At 38.1% G+C, this 27,355-nt stretch overlaps 1 protein-coding gene across 1 annotated transcript in view; it reads left to right on the forward strand.

The window, feature by feature from the left end:
* DNAH12 (dynein, axonemal, heavy chain 12) overlaps positions 1-27,355 on the forward strand; it is a 225,301-nt gene that overhangs the window by 92,626 nt on the left and 105,320 nt on the right. The window contains exons 29-37 of the mRNA XM_006892286.1: positions 744-853; positions 5,257-5,440; positions 5,574-5,714; positions 11,420-11,503; positions 12,343-12,531; positions 16,590-16,709; positions 19,535-19,723; positions 21,719-21,870; positions 23,649-23,787. Coding sequence (XP_006892348.1) covers positions 744-853; positions 5,257-5,440; positions 5,574-5,714; positions 11,420-11,503; positions 12,343-12,531; positions 16,590-16,709; positions 19,535-19,723; positions 21,719-21,870; positions 23,649-23,787 — 1,308 coding nt within the window. The remainder of the gene's footprint in view (positions 1-743; positions 854-5,256; positions 5,441-5,573; positions 5,715-11,419; positions 11,504-12,342; positions 12,532-16,589; positions 16,710-19,534; positions 19,724-21,718; positions 21,871-23,648; positions 23,788-27,355) is intronic.

The raw sequence follows: 27,355 nt of genomic DNA on the forward strand, positions 1-27,355 counted from the left end.
CATTGAAAAACAAGAAACTCATGCAATATTATTCAAAATGGGTGACTCTGGAGGACATTATGCTGAGTGAAGTATCTCAGTCACAAAAGGACAAATACTGCATGGTATCACTGTTGTAAAACAGGACTGACGTTGGGGTTGGGGAGGGACTGAAAAAGATGGGTTCAATAATGTATACTGCATTGAAACAGATGAGGGATAAAACTGTTTAAAAGATATATGTGATTAGGTTATTTTTGTCATGACAGGAGTCTAGAGTGAAGGCTACATGGTGGAGTGGACCTGGGGGAGGGTTTGTAAAATAATGAAAGACTTTGTCTTTTACTTTTCCAAGAGGGTAGTGGGTAGTGTACTAGGGGAGGGTTGGGAGGGGAGAAAAGTGCAACAATGAATGAATGGGGAAAAAATAGTGTCTGTTAATTTCTAGTTACTATAGTATGAAGTATTACTTAACGTGCCCTTCTTTGTTCTAAATAAAAGGAATTCTGGGAAATATTATTGAAAGGACTTGGTTTCATGTGACATATACTCAATGCTGCAATGCTCTGATCATTAATTTATAATGAGAACATTAATGCCTTATAAATATCTTAATGGTTTAAATTTTTTTAATTTGAAAAAGTTAAAGCTATAAGAAAGAATTCCTCAATGTAAGTTTTAAATAAAAATTTATATTTATAATACTCACATGGCAATTTACATTACCTTTTTATAGAAATTAATCCCATTTTTTAAAATTTCAGGACTTTTTAGAATGTGCTCATGAAGCCTGCAAAATACGTAATCTTCAGCCTGTCAAATTTTTTCTTGATAAAATAATTCAGACATATGAAATGATGATTGTTAGACATGGGTAAGATCATAGATTATACTTTTCTTCCTGGGTAGAAGTTATTTTTAATTTAACCTATTAAAACAATTATAATTTATAGAACAAAAGACTAATCAGGAATTGTGTTAAATAGTCTAGGGTTCAAACTCCTCCAATCCCAGTAATTTTTTAAAAAAACAATGGTTAATCCCTCTCCCATTTTTACCTAGGTTTGGTAAAGATTGGCTATTCAGCAATCTGGCACCAATGACCATCCTAGTCTACCCTTTTGGTCATCAAGTATGGTTTTTGGTTTTTTATGCATACAAAATACCTTCTCCTCTTTCAGGAGACAGCTTAAAAGTTCTAGTCAGTCAATGATAGAAACTCAATTATCAGGATCTTTAGGTAATACATGACAGTTTTGTAACAGATTTGGAACTTTTTCCTCATGACCAAGATACAGAAGAACTGTTGTTGTTGTTGTTATGTGCGGTCGAGTTGTTTGCGACTCATAGCGACCCTATGCACAACAGCCCTCAACCCTGCTCTATCCTGCGCCAACTGCACCGCCTCTGACACACCCATCCCGAATACCCCAGTCACCAAATTAATCCATCTCATAGAGGGTCTTCCCCTCCTGCGCTGTCCCTCCACCCTCCCAAGCATGATGTCCCTCTCCAAGGACCCGTCCCTCCTGGTAACATGTCCAAAGTATGTCAGACAAAGCCCCAGAATCCTTGCCTCCAAGGAGTTGTTTGGTTTAATCCTCTCCAAGATGAATCTGTTTGTTTTCCTGGCAGTCCATGGTACATTCAGTACCCTTCTCCAGCACCACAGCTCAAAAGCATCCACTCTCCTTCTGTCCTCCCTAGTCATTGTCCAACTCTCTGATACATAACAAGCGATTGCAAATACCATGGCCTGTATCAGGCGCACCTTAGTCTCCAGAGAGACACTGTTGCTCCTGAGTACTTTAGAGAGGTCCCTAACAACAGACTTTCCCATTGCGATACGCTTTTTGATTTCCTGACTGCTGGTGCCAAGAGTGTTGACTGTGGAGCCGAGCAAACTGAAGCTGTGAACAATCTCAATCTCTTCAAATTCAAACCTAGAGTTGCTGTAATCAAGGATGCCTTGGGCAGAATATTAAATGATCCAGGAAGTATTAAAAGAAGATGGAAGGAATATACTGAGTCTTTATATAGAAAGGAATTGGCAGATACAGAGGACAGAAGAACTAGAACAACAAATTATTGTCCCATGCCACACCCAGAAAATAATAGTGGAGCAGAACAGAATTAGTAGAACCAACACTTCTATTCAGAAATTGTTGAGCAAATAATTTGAGAGTCTGGACTCCATGAAGAAGAATATGGCATTAGGATTGGAGGAAGACTTATCAACAACCTGCATTATGCAGATGACATAGCCTTGCTTGCAGAAAATGATGAAGATTTGAAGCACTTGCTGCAGAAGATCAAAGAGTACATTCAGCCTTTACTATGAATTACATCTTGATACCAAGAAAACAAAAATCCTCACCACTGGAGATTGCCTGTCTTTCTCTCTTAGAGCAGCTGATAGATTCTAACCAGAGCCATGACCTGGGAGAAGCAGCACAATTTTTACTGACTCTGCCACCACAGCTCCCCATAAAGCTAGGGGAGTAACCAAAACAGTCTAGTATACAGACATAGAGGATGCGATTGAGAGCTTTGAAATAAATCCATCATCTGTGGCCAGCTAATTCTCTAGGAAAGGGCTAAGTCTATCCAATGGAAAAAGAATAAGCTCTTCAACAAATAGCATTGTGGCAACTGGGTCTTTAAATGCAAAGTGTTAAAAGCAGACTCACACATCACATCAGAAAAAAAAATTCCAAATGATCTAAAGACCAAAATATAAGAGCTAAAACCACGGTTCTAGTGACTTAGTGGTAAAGAGCCCTGGTGGCCTAGTGGGTAAGGAGATGTACTGCCAACCCAGAGGCACATAGTCAAATCCACAAGAGTGAGATGGGCAATCTTCTCCCATGCAATTTACAATCTCTGAAAACCTGCTGGAGGATAAGCCTCAAGTTGATTCTGACCCGAAGGGACATAAAACAACAAAATCATAAAACACTCAGAAGAAAACATAGGGGTAAAGTTTGAAGATCTTTTAGGCAATGAATTCTTAGATATGACAGCAGAAGCATAAACAATAGATGAAAATGTGTAACCTGGACTTCATCAAAGTGAAAAACTTTTGTGCATCAGGGATGTTATCCAGGAAATGAAAATATAACTAAGAGAATGAGAGAAAATATTTGGAAACCATGGATCAAATAGACATTTAAAACATGGAATAAACAAAGAATGTCTATAATATAAGATTAACAATAAAATTATAAAATGAACAACTAATTTAAATGGACATTTTACCAAAGAAGATATACAAATGGACAGTAAGCATGGAAAGATACTCAACATTATAAATGCAAATCAAAACTACAATAAGATACTCCTTCATACCTACTTGGACAGCTTTTTTTTTTTAAAAAAAAAGGAAAATAAGATATATTGATGATGTTGTGGAGAAATTGGAAAATTTATACATTGCTGATAGAAATAGAAAATGGTGCAGCATTTGTGAAAAAAAAGGTTTAGTGGCTCTTAAAAATGTTAAACATAGATTAACCATATGAATTACCAGTTCCGCTTCATGGATTATACTTAAAAGAACTGAAAGTAGTAACCCAAATATGTATACCAATGTTCTTTGCAGTCTTATTCACAATGGCCATAAGGTGGAGACAGCCCAAGTTTTCGTTACCCCATGAACAGACAGACAAAATATGGTATGTACATACAATGAAGTTTTGTTCTGCTATAAAGAGAAATGAGGTTCTGATACACACAACACATGGATAAACCTTGAAAATTCTATGCTGAGTGAAATAAGCCAGTCACAAAAGGACAGATATTGTATAATCCACAAAACAAAAGCCACCATTGCTACTGAGTAAACACTGACTTGTAGCATCCTCACAGGATGGAGTAGAACTGATTGCCCAACAGTTTCCAAGGCTGTAAATCTTCACGGAAGCAGACCGCTTTAGGTTCAAACTCAACCTTTTGGCTGGCAGCCAACCACTTAACTACTGTGCCATCAGGAATCCTGTATGATTTTACCTCTATGAAATGTCTATTGTTGCTGTTGTTATTACCCTTGAGTTGTAACTTACTCATAGCTGACTGTTCAGTGGGCTTTTAGGGGCAATTAATTGCATGGGAGGAGGTTGTTCATTTTTCTTCTGAGGACCAACTGGTGCACTCAAACTGGGTTAACTTTGGGTTAACAGTGTAACTCCTTACCACTAAGCCACATGAACTCCCTATATAAAAATATCTAGAATAGATAAACCAACCAAGATACAAGATTACTAGTCATCATGTAGTGCATTAGACAAGTCTGCTGTCAGAGACCTTTCCAAATTACTGAGGAACAGTGATGTCACTTTGAAGAAGAAGAAAATGTACCTGATTCAGTCTTTTTAATCACTTGCTATGCATCTGAGAGCTGGACAGTGAATAAGGATGACTGAAGAATTGATATCCATAAGCTGTGGCGTTGGAGAATACTGAGTATCCTATGGACTGCTAAAACAACAGGCTTGGGAAGGTAGAGGGTCAGAGAAAGATGGGAAGACCCTCAACTAGATGGATTGACACAGTGACTTACAGTAATGGGCTCCACTGTGTCAGAGATGAAGAAATAGCACAGAATAGAACAGGGTTTAGGTCTGTTGTTCTTGCTATAAGTTGTGCTGGACTCAGTGGCATCACCACAGGATAAGGACAAAGAATCATTTTAAAAAGAAGGGGGAGGAAACGGAGCAGTATTAGCACTATTTCCTTATTCCACATACAACACATTTCCTTAGTTATTCTAACGGAAGTGTTTAGTCAAATATATACTGTCTTTGGGAAAAAAATGTCACATTCATCATCTCTGTTCATTCACTGGAATTAGTCACACAATCTCTCCAAAGAGAGCCAGGAACCCCATGATGTGCTAAAAGAAAAGAAAACCAGAATTATTTGGCAAAGAACAAGTGAAGACTTGTAAAAAGAAAATTTCTTCCTCTCTTATCCTTTGAACCACCAAGTCTTAGTTATTTTAAGAGTAGACATATTAAGATGTCATTGTTTAAAAAAAAAGATTTCATTGTTACTTGAAAAATTTTTATTATATCCTCTTTTGTAGATTATCATGTAATATATACATTTTAATTTAGAAGTCAACCAGTTCAGAAGTTATAGATTCCTTATAGCTGAGAAAATGATCAGTATTTAAAATTGTGTGTCCCAGGATAAAATTTGTTGTGTCTGCATTTATGGAAAATATTTTCTTGATTTTAAGAATCCTACTGTATAATTTCTATTTTTTTCCATTAACAGTTTTATGTTAGTAGGGGAACCTTTTGCTGCTAAGACTACTGTGCTCCAGGTATTGGCGGACACTCTAAACCTTATGAATGAACGTGGTTATAGAGAGGAAGAAAAGGTTATGTATAGGATTGTAAACCCCAAATCCATTACTATGGGACAACTTTTTGGACAGTTTGATCCAGTGTCTCATGAGGTAACCTACAATTTAAACATTCTCAGTTTTTCTTTACAACATACATTAAACAAAGAAATTGTTTTTCATAGTTTTAGAGCTAACATCAGTTTTCTAAAGGGAACTTTCCAACTCTTTTTGTTGTTGTTCTCAGTGGACTGATGGTATCGTGGCTAATACCTTTAGAGAATTTGCCTTATCAGAAATACCTGACCGGAAATGGGTGGTGTTTGATGGTCCCATTGACACTTTGTGGATAGAAAGTATGAACACTGTATTGGATGATAATAAAAAGGTAAATCACAATGATTAAAAACAAAGCAGATAAAGGAATGTTTATGCAATGATATATGATCAACAAGTAATCAACTCTGTGTATTTAATATAAAGGAAGTAGCATAATCAATAGTTTTAGAAATAATTTATTTTAAAGGAATATGCATAGTATGCTATCTTGTTTTATCTTTTTAATAGAATAAATGTATATTATGTTAAAGCAACTGCCTTAAGAATAAGTCAGAGTAAGATTTTAAATAATAAGTGGTAGAAACTACAGCCTTAGGTTGCTTACAGAACTCCAAAGTATAATTTTAGGGGGAAAAAAAATGAAAGGACCTAAATCATTTTTTGAAACACCGAATGTTTATTTGAGTGCTTTTAGATAACATATTAACTCAGGAATTGTAAGCTATACAAACTTTTTACCTTTCATCACCATTGAGTTGGTACAAACTTATAGCTGACCCTCCAGTGGATTTTTGGAGGCTGTATATTGCACAAGAGGAGATTGCACAATTAAAACCACAATGAGATATCATCTCACTCCAGTAGCAGTGGCAAAGTTTAACAGGACAACAAGCAATAAATGGCGAGGAGGATGCTGAGAGATAGGAACTTTCATACACTGTTGGTGGGAATTGTAAAATGGTACAACCACGCTGGAAGGCAGTTTGGTGATTTCTCAAAAAGCTGAACATAGAAATTCCATATGACTCAGCTATTCCACTGCTTGGAATATACCATTACTGTTATGTGCTGTTGAGTTGCTTGTGTCTCGTAGTGACCCTATGTACAAGAGCCCCAAACTCTGCTCTATCCTGTGCCATCTTTGTTGTCTCTGACACACTTACCCCCATTTCCCAGTTACTAAAACAATCTGTCTCATCAAGGGTCTTCTTCTCTTCCGCTGTCCCTCCACCTTCCCAAACATGATGTCTCTCTCTCTAAGGACTTTTACCTCCTTGTAACATGTCCAAAGTATGTCAGATGAAGCTTCAAAATCCTTGCCTCCAAGGAGCAGCCCAGTTTCATGTTCTCCAGGATGAACCTATTTGTTCTCCTAGCAGTCCATAGTATTTTCAACACTCTTGTCCAGCACCATAGCTCAAAGGCATCAATTCCCTTTCTGTCATCCCTAGTCGTTGTCCATCTCTGATGCATAGCAAGCAATTGCAAAGACTATGGCCTGCATCAGGTGCACCTTAGTCTCCAGACTGGTGTTGTTGCTCTTCTGTACTCTGGAGAGGTCCCTGACAGCTGACTTTTTCAATGCAATTTGTCTCTTCCTGGCTGATGGTACCAAGAGTGTTGATTGTGGAACCGAGTAAACTAAAACTGTTATCAATCTCAGTCTCTTCACCATCCATAATGATGCTGCCAATTGGCCCAGTGGTGAGAATCTGTTTTCTTGATGTTGAGCTTCAATCCATATTGAAGGCTGCAGTCCTTGACCTTCTGCAGCAAGCACTTCAGGTCCTCCTCAGTTTCAGCAAGCAGGGTGTGTCATCTGCATAACGCAGGTTGTTGATGAATGATGCCACATTCCTCCTTGTACAGCCCAGCATCTCGGATGATCTGTTCTGCATAAAGATTGAAAAGTATGGAGACAGAATGCATCTCTGGCATACACCCTTCCCAGTTTTGAACCATGCAGTGTTACACTGCTCTATTTTAAAGACTGCCTCTTGGTTCACGTATAGGTTTCTCATAAGCACAATCAAATGTTCTGGGATTCCCATTTTTCTCAGAATCAGCCACAGTTTGTTTTTATCCACATAGTCAAAAGCCTTTGCATACCCCGAGAAAATTAGGACTGAGGGACAAATGCAGATTTGTACACCAATGTTCATAGAAGCGTTATTCACAGTTGCAAGAACATGGAAACAGCCCAAATATCCAGCCACAATCAAATGGATTGAGAAATTGTGGTGCATTCACACAGTGGAATACTATGCAGTACAGAGGAAAAATGATTTAGAAAATTACTACATTACTTAGGAAGGACTGAAAAACATTATGCTGAGTGAACTAAGTAGTCTCAGAAGGGCAAATACTGTATAAAGCCATTACATTATTGGAGAACTAGAAAGATAACTAGTAAAATGTGTATGAGGATCCAAGTAGGGGTAGGTAGGAGTAGAGGAGTGAGGGTGAGCAGGGAGGAAATCCTAGAGTTGTACAATTTGATGGGTAGAGGGAGGGATGGGTAAAGGAAATGGGAAAGATCCTGCAGGGATCTAGAAAACAGGGCAATGGTGGGCACATTTCAATTTTGACTAATTTAATAAAATATAGTGAAAGAGAATAATTGTATGAGATACAATGTGAATGAAGATGGTGGGAAAAACAATATATATGAACTTGGTAAGCAAACCAGTATAAACATTTTTTTTAAAAAATTAACAAAAAAGGAGGCTGCACATCTTTCTTTTAGGAAGCCGCTAGATATTAAAAAATCTTGCAAAATTAAATGCTTCTCATTTCTTTTGAGAGCTTGCATACATACATACACACATACAGTAAAGCATAAAAGTACACTGAAATGAAGTATAAATTCTTTATTTCTTTTTACATCTGTATATATTATATAACCATCATACAAAAAAAAAAAGATGCAAGAGCTTTCTATACCTTACAAAGTTCTCTATGTTCCTTCCCAACTGTAGACACACTTCAAAAGGCAATCACTGTTCTGATTTGTACTGTGATTAGTTTTTCAACTGTTTAGCCTCACATAAATGGAGTATACCATTTAGTGTCCAACTTTTCTCAGTGTGAAGACTAAAGTGTGCCTGATCCTAGCTAGAGTATTTGCATTTGCATCATAGTCATGTGAAAATTGGAAAATAAATAAATAAATAAGACCAACAAAGAACTGATGTCTTTGTATTGTGTTGGCATAGACTATTAAACATACCATGGTCTGCCAATTATTGTTGTTATGTGCCATCGAGTCGCTTGCAATTCATAGCCACCCTATGTACAACAGCCCTAAACTCTGCTCTGTCCTGTGCCAATCGCACTGTCTCTGACACTCCCGATTACCCCAGTCACTCAATCAATCCACCTCATAGAGGGCCTTCCTCTCCTGTGCTGTCCCTTCACCCTCCCAAGCATGATGTCCTTCTCCAAGGACCGGTCTTTCCTTACAACATGTCCAAAGTATGTTAGATGGAGCCTCAGAATCCTTGCCTCCAAGGAGCCACCCGGTTTAACCCTTTCCAGGACAAATCTGTTTGTTTTCCTAGCAGTCACAGCTCAAAGGCATCAATTCTCCTTCTATCCTCCTTGGTCATTGTCCAACTCTCTGATACATAGCAAGTGATAGCAAAGACCCTGGCCTGTATCACACACACCTTAGTCTCCAGAGAGACACCATTGCTCTTCAGTACTTTGGAGAGGTCCCTAACAGCAGACTTTCCCATGTCAATACACCTTTTAATTTCCTGGCTACTGGTGCCAAGAGTGTTGACTGTGGAGCCAAGCAAACTAAAGCTGTGAACCATCTCAATCTCCTGGTCTGCCAATAAAACAAATAAATCTATCGTCGAGGAACTGCAACCAAGGTGCTTCGTAGAAGTATGAGTCATGAAATTTTGTCTCATAGACTTGGGGTATATTCTCAAGAGGCACCATTCCTTGAAAAAAGGCAGGAAAATTAGAAGGTCAGAAAGAGAGAAGACCCTCAGGCAGGGGGATTAACATGATAACTCTTAATAATGGTTTTGAGTTTGTCAGAGATTGTGTTGATGGCACAAGATAGGGTGGGGTTCAGATCTGTTCTTCATAGGGTCACTGTGAATCATAGTGAACTTGACAGCACCTAACTACAACAACAATGCAGTTGAATAACTGAAATTTTAATTCAAATCAAATTTAGAAAGCTTCATATGACCAATGGCTACCATATTGGACAATTTAGCTCTGGACCATTTATTGGTTTTTATTTTATTAATTTATTAATTTTATAGCTAGGAAATGGATATTTAAAAATATTAAATGGTTAGTTACTGATGGTGTAAAACTGAGATTAGAGTAAAATTACAGAAATGGAGAAGAAACCTGAAAAAGAATTTAGGACTTACTAATTAAGTAAATTTGGACTTCAATTATTGATAAGAATTATTATCTAAAAAATTTTTTGTTTTCATACAATATTTGTTTCATTAGTGTACATTGTAATTTATACATTCTTTCATTTACATTGTGTTTTGTATATAGTATTTTGTATCATTGATTACTATTCATCTATGCCTAAAAGCACTCCGTCATTTGAGTCCCCGTTGAATCTTTGCTGCTCCTTCACCCTCTCAATCTGTCCACTAACCTCTGCTATCCTGGTGATTTCCATTCTTCCACTTTTTCCATCCCATCCTTCTCTTAATGATAATGATTATTAAAATGTAATAATTCTAAAGATATAAGCCAAAGAGCTTGAAAAAATAAATGCTTTCATCATAGCGAAAAGTACTGGAGTTTGAGAGAAGAGAAACAACTCACAAGTTCTGATTTTTGCCATATTTGATGAAAAAGGAACTGTTTTAGATTGAGACAAAGAAGAGAAACACAATGTATGGCCTTTAAATTTTCAGTAAATGAACTGAAAAGTTATTTCTGAATCAGCTGTAGAAATTTGAGTACTGAATGAATACTAGATAATGTTAATGGATTATTACTGTTAGGTGTGATCATGTTATGGTCATATAATAAGTGTTCATATTATTTTAGAGATGAATATTAATTTGGAAATGAAATGCCATTATATCTGTTGTATTTAAAACACAAGATAACAACCACAAAAAAAGAAAGCATTTGCGGCAAAATGTTTACATTGTTTAAATCTAGGAGATGAGTGTATTCTATGACTCTCTTTTCTATTTATTATTGATTTTTAAAGACCCCATGGCAACTTTATGAAACCAAGCCATTTTATGATATTTTGTGAATAATAATAAGAGATGACATTGTATAACATTGTACAGCTTTTGGCATAAGCCATGTGGGCCACCTTTCCTTGTCCAGTTCAATGAGAGAAACAGTATCCTGGTTATATAGATGAAGAGATTATAACTCAGAGATATTAAGCAGGAATGGCATCCACTTTCTAAATAGCTTGCCTCCGGAAACCCTATGAACTTGAAGAAATGATGAACATTATACAAGTGTTCAGGTCTTTTGTCACAGGGTCTCTATGAGTTGTTTAAGACTCGATGGCACTTGATAACAACAACAACAACTACGAGGGAGCTCTGTTGGCTTAGTGAATAGAAAGTTATGTTACCAAGCCAAAGGTAGGTGATTTTAATCTGGGTCCTCTGGCCTGGTTTTAATTGTTTTTCATCAAACATTCTTCTAAGCAGTATAGCACTTGTGGTTGCTGTGACACTGAACACTGTAACACTGATGTGTCAAATGTGATATTGGTTACCCATGGAAAACAATATTTGGTGGAGCTTCCTGATTAAAACAAGCTGGGGAGCAGGAGTGGCATCCACTTCCAAAATAGTTTGCCTCTAGAAACTATGAATGTGCAGAAAGGATGAAAATTATACAAGTGTTCAGGTCTTTCATTCATAGGGTTGCTATGAGTAGTCTACAACTTGATGGGACTTAACAATAACAGTGCAGGAGATATTTTATAAGTAGAGTTAATTTTTGTCTGAGAAGTTTGAGTTTTAAAAAGTATTTTAAAATTAATGTTTCAAAAATTATTGCCTTCAGCTTTGCCTTATGAGTGGAGAAATCATTCAGATGTCCCCTCAAATGAGCCTCATCTTTGAAACAATGGATCTCTCCCAGGCCTCAGTAAGTTCAAAATCTATTATAACAATGTTTTTCTAAAACCTTGTTCATTTGTTTATTCATTTTTTGAAATATTATTATTGCTTAGGCCCTGAGTTAGATACTAGTAATGTTGTTGTGTACCTTAGAGTCAGAACTGACCCACAGTTGGTTTTCTGAGGCAGTTAATCTCATGGGAGGAGATTGCCCATCCTTCTCCCATGGAGCAGCTGCTTGCCTTGAACCATGTGCCTTCAGGATTGCAGCACAGCTTCTTGCCACTAGGCCACCAGAGACCCCTTGATACTAGTAATACAAAGATAAATAAGACATGGCATATGCCTATTTGGGAGCTCTAGTGGCTTGGTAGTAAGGAGTTGCACTGGAAAATCAACTGTAAGTCATTTGTATCTGACAAGAAGAACATACTTTTTTAGAAGGATTGAGAAACATTTGAGTAAATAACTTCAATAGAGAATTACATGTAAGTATATTCTTATATGGAAGGGAAGAAGCACCCAAGTGGGGAATGGGTAAACAAAGCTCGTGGAGGGTGTTTGAATATTTGATTTGGTTTTGAGGGAGGAATAACACTTCTCCAGTGGGATTGGCTAAATTACTGTATTCATGAAAAGATGTCATATAGAGACATGAAGTCATCATGATATGTCTGGGTAACTGAATAGCAAATGCTTTTCCCCATGGGCTAATTCTGGTGTATGAGAAGTAGCCGGGTGAAGCTGTGGAGGTAGAGAAGCTAGATGACACCAAGGATCCTTATAGTTTATGCCAAGAAGTAGTTGATAGTTGTGACATGCCACTGGTATAAGAACAACATTGAATAAATGTGCCTTTTCCTGCAGCCTGCCACTGTAAGCCGCTGTGGCATGATTTATCTGGAACCTTCACAATTAGGATGGAAGCCACTTGTGTCTTCATGGTTGAATTCATTGACAGGCCTTCTTCATGAACCAGAACAACAAGCTCTTCTACAAGAACTTTTTGACTGGTTAATACCTCCCAGTCTAAGACTTCGGAAAAAAAAATGCAAGGTAACAGCAATTCTCTGACCACTCAAGTTTCTTTAGTTTATATTCAGCATGGCTTGAGTCACACTGATAGGGCAAATGATTAAAATGAGTTTCGCCTTTTAGATTTTGGAAGACTTAATGAATTAACTTTATTTCTCACACATAAACTGCTAGGTGGTGGCCACTCCTGGAGTGTGAGTCTTCTACATGGAGACCCTAATCTGGGTCTTTAGGAGCTGGTCAGTAAATTCCTGACAGGAAGACCCAGAGCACATAGTCTCTTTCCAGAGGTCAAGAGTCAGATAACTATAAGTCTTAGAGATGACATCAATGGTGGCTTTGGAAGGGAGCTCTGGTAGCCTACTGGCAAGAAGCTATGCTGCAATCCCAAAGGCCTGTGGTTTGCATCCACCAGATGCTCCTCTGGAGAAGGAGGAGCAATCTCCTCCTGTGCCAGTTGGATCCAGTTCAACAGTACACAACAAAGAAAAAAAAAGCGGGCTTTGGAGAAGTTACCCAAAGTGGCAGTGTACTCCCTGGGGAGAGCTGTTGTTGTTGTTTTTGTTGTTATGTCCCATCAAGTCACCTGTGACTCTGTGCAACAACCCTAACCCCTGCTCTATCCTGTGTCAATGTTATTGTCTCCAACACAATTACCCCCATTTCCCCAGGGACTGAATCAATAAATCTCATCTTCCTCTCTTGTACTGTCCTTTCACTCTCCCAAGCCTGACGTCCCTCTCCAAGGACTTGTCCCTCCTTGCAACATGTCCAAAGTATGTCAGATGAAATTTCAGAATCTTTGCTTCAAAGGAGCAGCCTGGTTTCACCATCTCTAGAATGAACATTTTTGTCCTCCTGGCAGTCCATAGTATATTCAGTACTTTTCTCCAGCACCACAGCTCAAAGGCATCAACTCTCCTTCTATCATCCCTAGTCATTGTCCAGCTCTCTGCTGTATAGCAGGTAATTGCAAAGACTATGACTTGGATGAGGTGCACCTTTGTCCCAGACTGACATCCTTGCTCTTCAGTACTTTGGAGAGGTCCCTAACAGCAGACTTTCCTGATGTAATTACTCTTTTAATTTCTTGGCTGCTGGTGCCAAGAGTGTTGATTGTGGAGACAAGCAAACTAAAGCTGTTAATAATCTCAATCTCTTCACCCTCTATCATGATGTTGCCTTTTAGCCCAGTGGTGAAAATCTTTGTTTTCTTGATTTGAGCTTCAATCCATATTGAAGGCTGAAGTCCCTGACCTTTGGCAGCAAGCACTTTAGGCCCTCCTCAGGTTCAGCAAGCAGAGTTGTGTCATCTGCATAATGCAGATTGTTGATGAATCTTCCTCCAATCCTAATGCCGCATTTATCTTCATAGAACCCAGCTTCCTGGATAATCTGGTTTGCATATAGATTGAAAAGATATGGAGATAAGACACATCTCTGGCATACACTCTTTCCAATTTTGAACCATGCAGTGTTTCCTTGCTCTGTCTCTGTTCTGACAACTGCCTCCTGGCCCAAGTATAGGTTTTGCATAAGCATGATCAACTGTTCTGGGATTCCCATTCTTCTCAGAGTTAGCCACAGTTTGTTTGTTTTTGTGCTCTACACAATCAAATGCCTTTGCATAGTGAATGAAACATAGACATTCTTCTGGTACTCCCTGCTTTCAGCAAAGATCCATCTAACATTAACTATTCTTAGTACCATAACCCCTTCTAAACCCAGTGTGCACTTCTCTATTGATGTACTGTTCCAGTGTTTTTGGATTATCATCTGCAGAATTTTGTTTGCATGGAAAATTAATGACATTGTTCAATAATTTCCACACTCTGTTGTATCACCTTTCATTGGAATGGGAATAAATATAGATCTTTTCAAGTTGGTTGGCCAGGTGGTTGTCCTCCAGATTCTTGGCACAGCTTGGTGAGCACATCTAGGGCAGTGTCTGTGTTGAAATATATCAATTGTAGTAGTCTTAAACCAGTGTCCTCTTCTTACACATTTATGTCCATCTTTGCCTTCATGCTAATTAATAGACAGATATCTCAGAGGTAAAATTTATCCTATCCATGTTCTTTCTATAAAACTTTAGAAACTAAATGCAAGTGTGTTTATTTGATATTTTATGGAAAAAATTTGCATATTAGTTTCAGGGCTACAGTAACATTGTCACAAACTTGGTGGCTTAAAATAACAGAAATTCATTCTATCACAGTTCTGGAGGCCAGACATTCTATAACAAGGTGTTAGCAGAGTTGAGCTCCCTCTGAGGTCTCTCACAGAGAATCTTCCCTTGTCTCTTCAGTTTCCTGTGACTTCCAGTGTTCCTTGCTTATGGCTACATAGCTCCAATCTCCACCTCTGTCTTTTTATCACCTTTTCCTCTGTGTGTGTCTTTTCCTTATGTGTTTCCTATAAAGTCAGCTGTCAGTGGATTTAGGACCCTCACATATTATACAGGATTATCTCATCTTAATGAAATCTACTCAGTCTTAATTATGTCAGCCCAGACCCTTTTCCAAATAAGGCCATATTGACAGCTTCTAGGAAATGGAACATGGACATGTCTTTTTGAGAGTCACCATTCAATTTTTTCTCTCTTCTTCCCTCCCTCTAATGTATATTAGTATATATTAATAGTAATTAATTCTGTATAATTAAGAATTATATTAATGTTATTAATTTTATGTAATTAAGAAGTATAATAATTAATATTAACATATTACAATATGTAATTAATTGTTGTGTGTATCATCGAGTCAGAACAAACCCATAGATGACTCTTCAGTGGGTTTTCAGAGGCAGTTAATCACACAGGAGGAGGTTGCCCATCCTTCTGCCACAGCAGAGTGGCTGGTAGCCTCGAACTGCATGCCTTCGGGAATGCAACACACCTTCTTGCCACTAGGCCACCGGGGAGATATCTCTCTCTCTCTCTTTCTCTCTCTATCTCTATCTTCTCTTATCTTGACCATCTTTCCCTCTTTTGTTGGCTAACTCATCTTTTTCTTCCAAATTCAGTGTTAGCTATTATTTCCTCTGGGAAACCTTCCTTGTTATCCTTCCTTTTTATCCTTCCCTCTTTCTCTCCCTGTCTGCCTCTCTGAGTTTAGGCTAATTGTTCATCCCAGATACTGTAATAGTCTCCTCCCCATCTCAACTTGGGATCCTCTGCCATGTCATTATTAGACAAGTTATTTTTGTCTACTTAATTTTAGTCTTTGTTTTTTGTGTTCTCATTCTGTAGCTTGCTCTAAGGAGCACTTGTGTCTTAATGCATTACTTGTTGGGCCCTAAGATGCCTGATGGAGGTTGCCTGAGTGTAATAGTCTCAGTTGTCAGGCTCAGTTTTACTTGACATATAACATGTTTTTCCATAAAGGCTTGTTGAAAAATTAATGAGTAAATGACTGTAAGATGTTAATTTCTACTGTCCCTAGAACATTGCTTTTTCTCTTACAACAGCTAGTTTTTATTTGGTCAGAGCATTTATAATAAGAATATGTTAGGTACAACTGTGTAACATAATGCTCTAAACGAAGATATCTGACAGATACTGTGCAAATTTTTTTTACCATGTCTATAACTTAAATTCTTTTAATGTTAGTAAGATCTTATGAAGATCACTTTGCTGCTGTTCTTACATGCTTTCAAGTCACCTGCTGCCTGTAACGACCCTATGTACAGCAGCTCTGAATCCTTCCCTGTCCTGAGCCAGTCTCACTAATTCCTACACACTAACCCCTATTATCCCAGTCACTGTATCAATCCATCTCATCCAGGTCCTCCTTTCCTGTGCTGTCACTCCACCCTTCCAAGCATGATGTCTTCTCCAAGGACTGATCTCTTCTGGCCATGTGCCCAAAGTATGTGAGATGGAGCTTCAAAATCCTAGGCTCCAAGGAGAAACTTGGTTTCACCCTCTCTAGGACAGAGCTATTTTATTTGTTTTCTTGGCAGTCAATGAAAATCACTTAAAATCACATATGCTTTTTATGTTTTATATAATAATATATCTTTTATTCTTCAACTGAGATGAAAGTTAAAGAAAGTGTCTTATTCTTTCTCTTTTGCAGGAACTGATTCCTACTAGTGATAGTAATGTGGTTGTCTCTCTCACACGCCTCTTTGAAGTCCTGCTCTGTCCTGTGTTAGAAAATGAAACTTCCAGCAAGCACATTCATGTCTGGATTATGGTTAGTTAGTTTTATACTTAATGTAATTTTTAATTACAGGGTAAAATATGCCTCTGGAAAATTATATTTGTATTACAAAAGACATTATGGAGCATTAGACAGAGATCTGTTTTCTGGTCTACCCCAAAGATCAGTTCACCTAGTATTCTGATATTAAAAAATACTTTAAAGAAATTAAGTTATGTCAAGGTGAATCACAACCGCCCTATTGTATATGAAAGTTGGTAATTTGATAAACACTTAAGGAAGTGATCTTTTATTAGATCAATATCAACTTAGAAGAAATTTACTTAATATTAATCAAAGATGGATTTGAAAGACCAGATATGTGTCCAGCCAGCTAGATGAAGTATTACAGGCAGAATCTGTGGAAGACACAGATATGGAAAAGTCAGTAGTCTTGTTTATCTAGTTTAGGAAGTCAAGAAAGGCTAGCAAATGTGGCAATCTTGTTGTAGTTAGGTGCCATCAGGTTGACTATGCTCATAGCAACCCTATGAACAATGGACCTGAGCCTTACCCTATCCTTTGACCTCCCCATGCTCTCTGATATGCTGGAGCCTATTGTTTTAGTCACTGTAATTCCATCTTGCTGAGTCTTCCTCTCTTTTATTGACCCTCACCCTTCCACCCTTCCCAGCTTGAAGTTGTTTTCCAAGGACAGGCCTCTCCTAGCAATAGGCCCTGCCAACTGGCACCTCCCGTCACATGCCTGACAACTGACTGGATGAGATCCATATTTGTTCCCATTCCCCAAAAAGGTGATCCAAACGGCTGTGAAAATTATCAAACAATATAATTATCACATGCAAATAAAATCTTGCAAGGATATTATTTGAAAAATTACTGCCAGAAATTCAAGCAGCATTCAGAAGAGGCCATAGCATGAAGGGTATAATTACTAGTGTCAGGCTGGTCTTTGCTAAAAGCAGAGAATACTAGATAGAGGTTTATTTGTGTTTTATTGGCTATATGGAGATACTTGACTGTGTGGATCATGACAAATTATGGATAACATTGAGAAGAATGAGAATTCGAGAACTTGGCATGAGTTATAATCAAATGTCAATCAAAAGAAAGAGGTTTTTTGGTTTTGGTGTGTGTTTTTTCCCCCCTTCCCTCTAGGTCATATAACCCTGCTGTACAGCAGTAACTTGTGGTTGCTGTGAGACTGAACACTGTGACACTGATGTATCAAATGTATTAATGGCTGGTTACCCAATCAGGACAGAGTGGGGTGGAGCTTCCTGATTAAAACAAGCTTGGAAGCAGGAGTGGCATCCACTTCCCTAACAGCTTGTCTCCGGAAACCCTGTGAACCTGGAGAGAGGATGAAAGACACCCAAGCGTTGAGGACTCTCCTTCATAGAGTCACTATGAGTTGCCTGTGACTCAATGGCACTTAACAACAACAACAACAATCCCTGGTATATGCTCTACCTCCGGCTCCACAAATTATTTTTAAGTCTCTGCATCTCTTCCTCTACTCGGACTACATTCTGTCCTCTGTGGTAGTAGATGCTTCTCCTGTCATTTTCTCTTCGCTCTGTTGACATAAGATCTTCAATTCCACATGTCTCACTTCCAGAGCTCCCCACTAACTGTAACATTTTACCTTCTTCATCTCCCCTTCCCACTCATTTTCCTACACTTGAAAACAAATTTAACAGACATGCTACCTTTTGATAAAATAAAAGTGTCCTAGGATTTATTCCAACATGGATTGCCATTAAATGATTATGACTCACAGTAAACCTCTCCTGGGTTTCTGGGTTGATAAATGGAACAGGAAAAGACTGCCCATTGTTTATCTTGGTGGAGCCGCTGGTGTATATAAACACCTCAGAAGCCCAGATTGTTGGGTTAACAATGTCACTCCCTATGGATTAACCTCAAAGTTATTCCCTACTCTAGAAATAGTCCCCTAGATAACCTTCTTTTTAGCTATTTCCTGGAAAATGTCTTTTTGGGTTGTGTTGGGTTTGGTGTGTTTTTTTTTTAATAAGCTGCAAACATTTTTGCAAATGTTAGAATAATTTTGAGACACCTACATAGATTAATGGATTGGCACAATGACATAGCAGAGATTGGGAAGATAGCACAGGATTGGACAGGATTTTGTTCTGGAGCCAACTCTATAGCACTTCACAAAGACAATGTCGATGGACAACTGATGGGGAAAATTCTTCTTTTAAAACATGTTTGCTAGATTTGGTTTTTCACTGTTGCTATTAGTTACAGTCAAGTATGGTTCAAAACAACCCTATGAACAACAGATTTGAAACTTATCCTACCCTGTGCCATCCTCACAATCTCTGACACATGTGAGCCCATTGCCTCAGTCACTGTGTCAATCCATCTCACTGAGGCCTCTCCTAGCAACATGCCCAAAGAATATGAGAAGTTTCACCATCCTTGCCTCCAAGGAGCATCTTGGCTGCACCTTTTCCAGGACATATTTGTTCTGTTTTGCCTGCCTGAGAGGGATATATTTGTGGATAAACTTCTAGAAGAAATTCCCGAGCAGCTGGTATGCACTTTACATTTCATTTTACATTGGTATTGCCACAGAAATGATTCTGTGGAACTTAGCTGTGAACCTTTCTACATTATTTAGAAACAGAGTATTTTCCAAGTAGACAAAGATTTTTGTTTTGGTTTGAGTTGGGTTTAAAATAACTGCTTTAGTGCAACAATGAATAAATGAAAACCCAAAATCTCTGTAAATGTTCATTAAAACTAATAAAATTTAATAAAAAAAATAAAATAACTGCTTTACATGAACTTCCTTTTCATTTTCTTTGGTGTTTTTCCCTCCTTTATAGGCTTGTTTTGCCTTCTCTTTGATCTGGTCTGTTGGGGCGAGTTGTGATACAGATGGTCGCATTGTCTTTGATAATTTCTTAAGAGAAATCCTAATGGGAAAAAATGAAACGAACCCAGTGCCAAAATCTCTGGGTAAATGGGAATGCCACTTTGATGAGAAAGGCTTGGTCTATGACTACATGTATGAGGTATGGTGTATGATATTAGTAAGATAAGGTACAAAGACTTGGACCCACTGATAAAACTCCTAGGTTCTTACCCTAAAGTGATTTTAATGCCTCTGGTGAAATCCTGAGTCCTTTTCTTATCTTTCTCCTCTTACCATCTGGAAGAGGTACAAACAAGAATGTATTTTTTTCATGAATATGACTTTAAGAATATTTTCTAATTCAAGATGTAAATGAAATCTGTATTCTCTATTTTATAAAACAATTCACAGAGGTTATTTTAAACTGCAAACATTTGGATAGTCATTTCATTCATAAAAATTTTACTTCAAGCACATTCACATAACACTTTTGCTTAAATCTTAAATTTCAAAGATCAAGAAGCAAACCCAGAAATGCTAGTGGATAACTTAGCCAGAAGGGAACTCTGATAGCTTAGTATAAAGAATTGTACTGCCAACACAAAGCTACCTGGTTCAAATCCACCAACTTCTCTGTGGGAGAAAGGTGAACAGTCTCCTACCATGCAATTTACTGTCTCTTAAAATTCAGTAGAGGGTCAGCTGTGGGTTGGTTCTGATCTAGTAGTACCATGAGTGCAACTCTTCAGACTGCCAGTGTAGTACTGTTTCCCCCCAAAAGGAAGACTACATTCAAGTTTTAAGAGTATGACTAGGAGGGGAGCTCTGGTGGCCTAGTGGCAAGAAGCTGCAACTACAATCCCAGAGGTGCACGGTTCAAATCCACCAGATGCTCTGCCGGGGAAGGAGGGGCAATATCCTCCTGTACCATTCAGATCTGATTTGATGGTACACGCACACAAAAATAATAAAATTAAATTAAAAAAAAGAAAAAAAAAGAGTATGACTAGGAAGAAAGTTTCATCTTCATTTGTCAGAGCGGGAAACCAGTGAAGTAGTCTCTAAACCTGAAAAAGACAACCCCTGCATTGAAGGTAAATGCCAAAATATTCCATTTAAAAGAGATAAAAGTGTTTACTGCTGTGAAGAGGAAAATGAAAATAGGGAATTGTGGCTTTTCTTAACCTTGTAGATTTTTTTACTCCAACAAAATAGATGCGTATGTAATTTTTATAAAATAAAAGCTAAATATTTTTTTAAAAAATTAATTGCTAGAGAAACATTCATCCAAACTAGCAAAATCATCACTCAGACACACACCATTATACAATTTGCTAGAAAATGAGGTAATATTCCTACATGCCATCTATAGTGCTACAATTGAGTCTTAGAGACCTTTTTTTTCTTCCAAGTTGTTAACCCTTTTGCTACTTTATAATGTGAAACAATCTGAAAATATTCAGGGAGGGGCCTGGTAAAACTGGGAGAGGCACATGGATTGAGACAGGGAACGAAGGCGCTGAAGGGTGTGAGCAGCTGTGTAACCTCTGGTTCTGAATGGTTCCAGTGTTATTTCAACGTATGCAATTATGCCTATATGTCTTGGCTGAATGGCTCTAATTACCAAAGAGAATTATTTAAGAGACCAAATATAGTAAGCTTTTGTGACATTTTGTTTTCAGTTGGAATATTGCTTACTTCCTTTAAAATGGAAAAAATTTGAAGCCAAGCCTGCTAAATTATTAACTTGCTATATCAAAGTAGCTTTCAAATAAAAACTTTTATAGGCAAAGGGACATCTTAAAGGTGTTTTAGAAAATTAGAGTTTTAAAAGGATATAACTGAAAAATTCTATGACTTCCAGGATAGGTTTTGAATTTGTGCTTCAGTTTATTTTTAAAAATAAATATCTAAAGAAATATATGTCTTTCTCAAATAGGAGGTGCTTTTTAATGAATCTTATTCTTTTTATATTAATTTTATTATGTTACAATGTTATTTATCTTCTTTTGTATGAATCTACTATTTTGTACCAGAAAGGAGAAAATAGTAAAAGTTTTAAAAGCTAATGTGATAATAGAATAAACATTGAAAAATCCTTTCAGATGTAACATGTACATAATTGTAATATTTTAAAAATTATTTTCTTTTGCAGCTAAAAAACCGAGGTCGTTGGCTCCATTGGACTGAATTGATTAAAAGTACTAATTTAGGAGATAAATACACCAAGATTCAAGATATCATAGTCCCTACGATTGACACAGTTAGATATACTTTTCTAATGGACTTGAGTATTACCTATTCAAAGTAAGGAACTCTGCTTTCAATATGTGTTTTAAATTTAATAATACCATTCTTACAAGATCATGGACATTTTTACTTATAATATTTATTCATCTACTAATTAATAGTATTAGTTCTGAGTGCTCCTAAGGTATTAGACTAACCATGATGCGTCTTCTTCCAAGGCACTAAGCATTCTTCCTATGTGTCCTAAGCCAGTTTGAATTCCTCAAGATGAACACAAAGAACTTAAGTTAGAACACAAAGACATAAGTTAGAAGGCCATATAAAAAAAAGGAGTATATAAAATTGATCAAAAACTTAAGTGTATTAATACCAACTTTCAATATCATATCAGTACCAATATAGATTGAAGCGCAACCTTAAGAAAACAAAGATTCTCACTACTGGGCCTATTGGCAGCATCATGATAGATGGTGAAGAGATTGAAATAGTTAACAGCTTCAACTTGTGTGGTTTCTCAATCAACACTCTTGGTACCAGCAGTCAGGAAACCAAAAGATTAATTGTATTGGGAAAATTTGCTGTCAGAGATCTCTTCAGAGTATTGAAGAGCAACGATGTCTATCTAGAGACTAAGGTGTGCCTGATCCAGGCCATGAGCTTCACAGTTACTTGCTATGCATCAGAAAGTTGGACAATGACTAAGGATGATAGAAGGAGAGTTTATGCCTTTGAATTGTGGTGTCAGAGAAGAGTATTGACTATACCATCGACTGGTAGGAGAACAAACAGGTTTGTCCTGGGGAGGCAAAATCAGACTGTTCCTTGGAGGCAAGGATCTGACATACTTTGGGCAAGTCCCTTAGAGAGGGACATCACGCTTGGAAGGGTGGAGGAACAGTGCAAGAAAAGAAGACCTTGGATGAGATAGATTGGCTAAGTCACCAGGGTAATGGGGATAGGTGTGTCAGAGACAATGAGGTTGGCTCAGTGTAGAACAAGGTTCAGAGCAGTTGTATACAGGGTTGCTATGAATCGCAAGTGACTCGATGTCACATAACAACAAAGATTGCATTAACTTTATTATTTATTTTGACGAGAAAGAAAAGCAAAGACTATAAAATTCATTGAAGAATAGCTAGGAAGAACTCTAGAAGGCCTAATTGACAGCAAGAACAGTCTTCCAAGCATAATGAAAAACCTACAACCAGAAGAGACCAAAACAGGATGAATCAAATCCTTATGTACAGCAAAAGGCTGCATGAACTTTTTAGCCTCGAGACCAGAAAAACTAGATGTGCCCTGCTACCACTGCTGACCATTCTAAAAGAGATCACAGTAGAAAGTCCTGGATAGAGCAGGGGGAAATGTTGAGCAAAACTAAAAAAAAAATATAAAAAAGGCCAGGCTTACTGGTCCAGTAGAGACTTATGTAACACGCATGTCTATGGCCCTTTGAAACTAGAACAAAACTCATTCCCATGACTCAACTTGCAGCCAAAAAATAGATCTCTGGGATTAGAGGCACACCACCAAGTAGGTACTAATTCCCTAGAATAACCAATCCTATGAGGTCAAAGTGCAGCATTTGCCAAGTGATATATCTCAGAAGACAGGAAGGGTGGGGTAAGGAGAAACACTGGGAGGAAACAAAAGAATGCAGCTTATATTGTGGGCCACAGAACAAAATGTGTGTGAGTAGGTGAATGAAAAACAAATATGCTATGTAAACTTTCACTTGAATCACAATAAAAGGAAAAAGTAAGGTTTAAGTTTTCTACTAACTCTGGTTTCCTTTAATAGAAATGTATTCTAACCTGTTCATTGTTTTTGTAAAGGCCACTGCTTTTTGTGGGTCCAACGGGTACAGGAAAATCAGTGTATATAAAGGATAAACTAATGAATCACTTGGAAAAGAATTTGTACTTTCCTTTTTATGTCAATTTCTCTGCAAGGACCAGCGCCAATCAGGTTCAGGTTAGTGTCAGACCCAAAACACAGGCCTATAATTATTCGTATTTTTGGTAAGTGTTTAAAATAGTATATAAAATGAGCAACTATTTAAATCTTCTAAACATTTAAATAAACTTTAAAACATTTGTTTGAGGCATTGCCAACAAGTTTTAAAGTTAGTTTTAATGACAAACATTTTAGAACCTGTTTTTGCATTAATATGGAGTTGAGGTTTGTTGTCCCTTTTCGCCCATTTTCAAGCCTAGAAAGAAGCAACCATTGATTTTTCAACTGAATAAGGGAGTATGTGTATGTATGAGTGTGTGTAAGAGAGGGAGAGAAAGAGAGCACACTCATAATAGATAAATTTCAGCTGTCTTTCTAGACCCTTACATGATCCTTAAGGAAGTTTGTTGCCTACTATAACTGCCAGTGAAAGAGCTTTCAAATCATAGGCTAATGTGTGACCTATTATGACAGAACAGAATAGCTGTGATGACATCCTTCACCCTCAAATATGCTGTGATGAAAGTGCTGCGTGAGGCCTTACTAAAATAATCACCTTTATAATTCATTCATAAATTCATACTGTTCTATTCTCTCTTGATCTAAAGGGCCTTATTTCTTTTGTTTCAAGCTTACAGAATGCCCTTAACTTAAATATCTTACAGGCTTAGAGCTTCTTTCTTTCTTTTTTTTTTAGAGCTTCTTTCTTATGGACCTTTGTTTAAATGAAAAAAGTAAAATTGTATTGGTTTTTGCAATGGGCGAGGAGCTCTAAAATTGTCAGATATACGAAAGCACCTAAGTCTATGACAGTTTTAAATACTTGTTAGAGGTTGCTCAGGGAGCTCTAGTAGCTTAATAGTAAGGACTTATGTTGACAATCCAAAGGATGAAGTTCAAATTCACTAACTGCTCCACAGGAGGATGGGCAATCTCCTCCCGTGAGATTTACTGCTTTTGTAAACCTACCAGAGGGTCAGCTATGGGTCAGTTCCAACTCAATGGTATGTAACAACAGCAACAAAGATTGTTAAGATTTGTGCTATGGCTGACTCTGAGAAGAATGGGAATCCCAGAACACTTGATCGTTCTAATGCGAAACTTATACTTGGACCAGGAGGCAGTCGTCAGAACAGAGCAAGGGAACACTGCATGGTTCAATATTGGGAAGGGCGTACCCCAGGGATGCATCCTATCTCCATACCTTTTCAACCTATATGCAGAACAGATTATCCGGGAGGCTGGGCTCTATGAGGAGAAATGTGGGGTCAAGATTTGTGGACGATTTATCAACAATCTACGTTATGCGGATGACACAACCCTGCTTGCTGAAACTGAGGAGGACCTGAAGCGCCTGCTGCAGAGGGTCAAGAACTGCAGCCTACAATATGGATTGAGGCTCAATGTCAAGAAGACAAAGATTCTCACCACTGGACCAATTGGCAGCATCAGGATGAATGGTGAAGAGACTGAGATTGTACACAGCTTTACTTTGCTTGACTCCATAGTCAACAGTCGTGGCACCAGCAGCCAGGAAATTAAAAGGCACATTGCCATAGGAAAATCTGCTGTTAGGGACCTCTCCAAAGTACTGAAGAGCAATGGTGTCTCTCTGGAGACTAAGGTGCGTCTGATACAGGCCATGGTCTTTGCAATCACTTGTTATGCATCAGAGAGTTGGACAATGACCAAGGAGGATAGAAGGAGAATTGATGCCTTTGAGCTGTGGTGCTGGAGAAGAGTATTGAGAATACCATGGACTGCTAGGAAAACAAACAGATTTGTCCTGGAAAGGGGTAAACCGGGTGGCTCCTTGGAGGCAAGGATTCTGAGGCTCCGTCTAACATACTTTGGACATGTTGTGAGGAGAGACCGGTCCTTAGAGAGGGACATCATGCTTGGGAGGGTGGAGGGACGGCGCAGGAGAGGAAGGCCCTCTATGAGGTGGATTGATTCAGTGACTGGGATAATTGGGATGGGAGTGTCGGAGACAGTGTGATTGGCACAGGACAGAATGGAGGTTAGGGTTGTTGTACATAATAGGGTCGCTATGAGTCAGAAATGACTCGATGGCACATAACAACAACAAGTAGAGAGATGGAAATAAAAAGAGAAATGAGAAACCACCTCACTTCAGCAGAAGTAGCAAAATTTAACAAAACAACAAACAATAAATGTTGAAGAAGGTATGGAGAGATTGGAATTCTTATGCACTGCTGGTGGGGTGTAAAATGGTATAACTGTTATTGAAGACATTTTGATGTTTGCTCAAAAAGCTGAGCATAAGAATGCTGAGTTGTTAGGATTAAGTGCCATTGAATCTCTTGAATCATAGAAACCCAATGCACAGCAGCTCTGAACCCTGTTCTATCCTGAGCCATATGATCTAGCTATTCCACTGTTAGGGATATAGCCAAAGGAAATGAGAACTGAGACACAAATGGACATTTGTACACCTACGTTCATAGCAGCATTACTCACAATAGCAAGAGAATGGAAATAGCCCAAATGCCCATCAACAAATTGAGAAAGTGTACATTCACACGATGGAATATTATGCAACACTAAGGAACACTAAGGGACAACCCTGCTTGCTGAAAATGAGGAGGACCTGAAGCACTTGCTGCAGAGGGTCAAGGACTGCAGCCTCCAATATGGATTGAGGTGCATCTGATACAGGCCATGGTCTTTGCTATCACTTGTTATGCACCAGAGAGTTGTACAGTGACTAAGGAGGATGGAAGGAGAATTGATGCCTTTGAGCTTTGGTGCTGGAGAAGAGTATTGAGAGTACCGTGGACTGCTAGGAAAACAAACAGATTCATCCTGGAAACGGTTAAACCAGGTGGCTCCCTGGAGGCAACGATTCTGAGGCTTCATCTAACATACTTTGGACATGTTGTAAGGAGGGACCAGTCCTTGGAGAGGGACATCAATCTTGGTAGGGTGGAGGGACAGTGCAGGAAGGGAAGGCCCTCTATGAGGTGGATTGATTCAGTGACTGGGGTAATCAGGATGGCTGTATCAGAGACAGTGCAATTGGCACAAGACAGAGCAGAGTTTAGGGTTGTTGTACATTACTTAGGGTTGCTATGAGTCGCAAGTGACTTGATGGCATATAACAACAACAACAACAAGGAACAATGATTCTTAAAATATTATATGACTTGAGACTAGCATTATGCTGAATGTAATACCTCAGTTATAGAAGGACAAATTATTGTATAAGGCCACTATTTTGAAAATAGAAGGATAACTGAGCAAGATATGTATAAATGTTCAAAAAGGAAAGGAGAGAAGGGGCAGAAAGAGAGGAAAAGGGAAAAATTACTGGGAAGGCAGAGGTTAGTGAGTAGAGAGGATGAAGTAATTGGGAAGATTCAATGGATACTTGAAAAGACAGGGTGATAATAGGAGTAGAGCATTGGTAATTCATGATATAAAATATATATGAATGATTGTGCTAATATGAAACTTATACTTGGACCAAGAGGCCATCGTCAGAACAAAGTAAGGAGACACTACATGGTTCAAAATCAAGAAGGGGGTCCGTCAGGTATGTATTCTGTCTCCATACCTTTTCAAT

This window comes from Elephantulus edwardii, unplaced genomic scaffold, assembly GCF_000299155.1.
Source record: "Elephantulus edwardii isolate Elephantulus edwardi_28Jun2011 unplaced genomic scaffold, EleEdw1.0 scaffold00113, whole genome shotgun sequence".
Taxonomy (NCBI): Eukaryota; Metazoa; Chordata; class Mammalia; order Macroscelidea; family Macroscelididae; genus Elephantulus; species Elephantulus edwardii.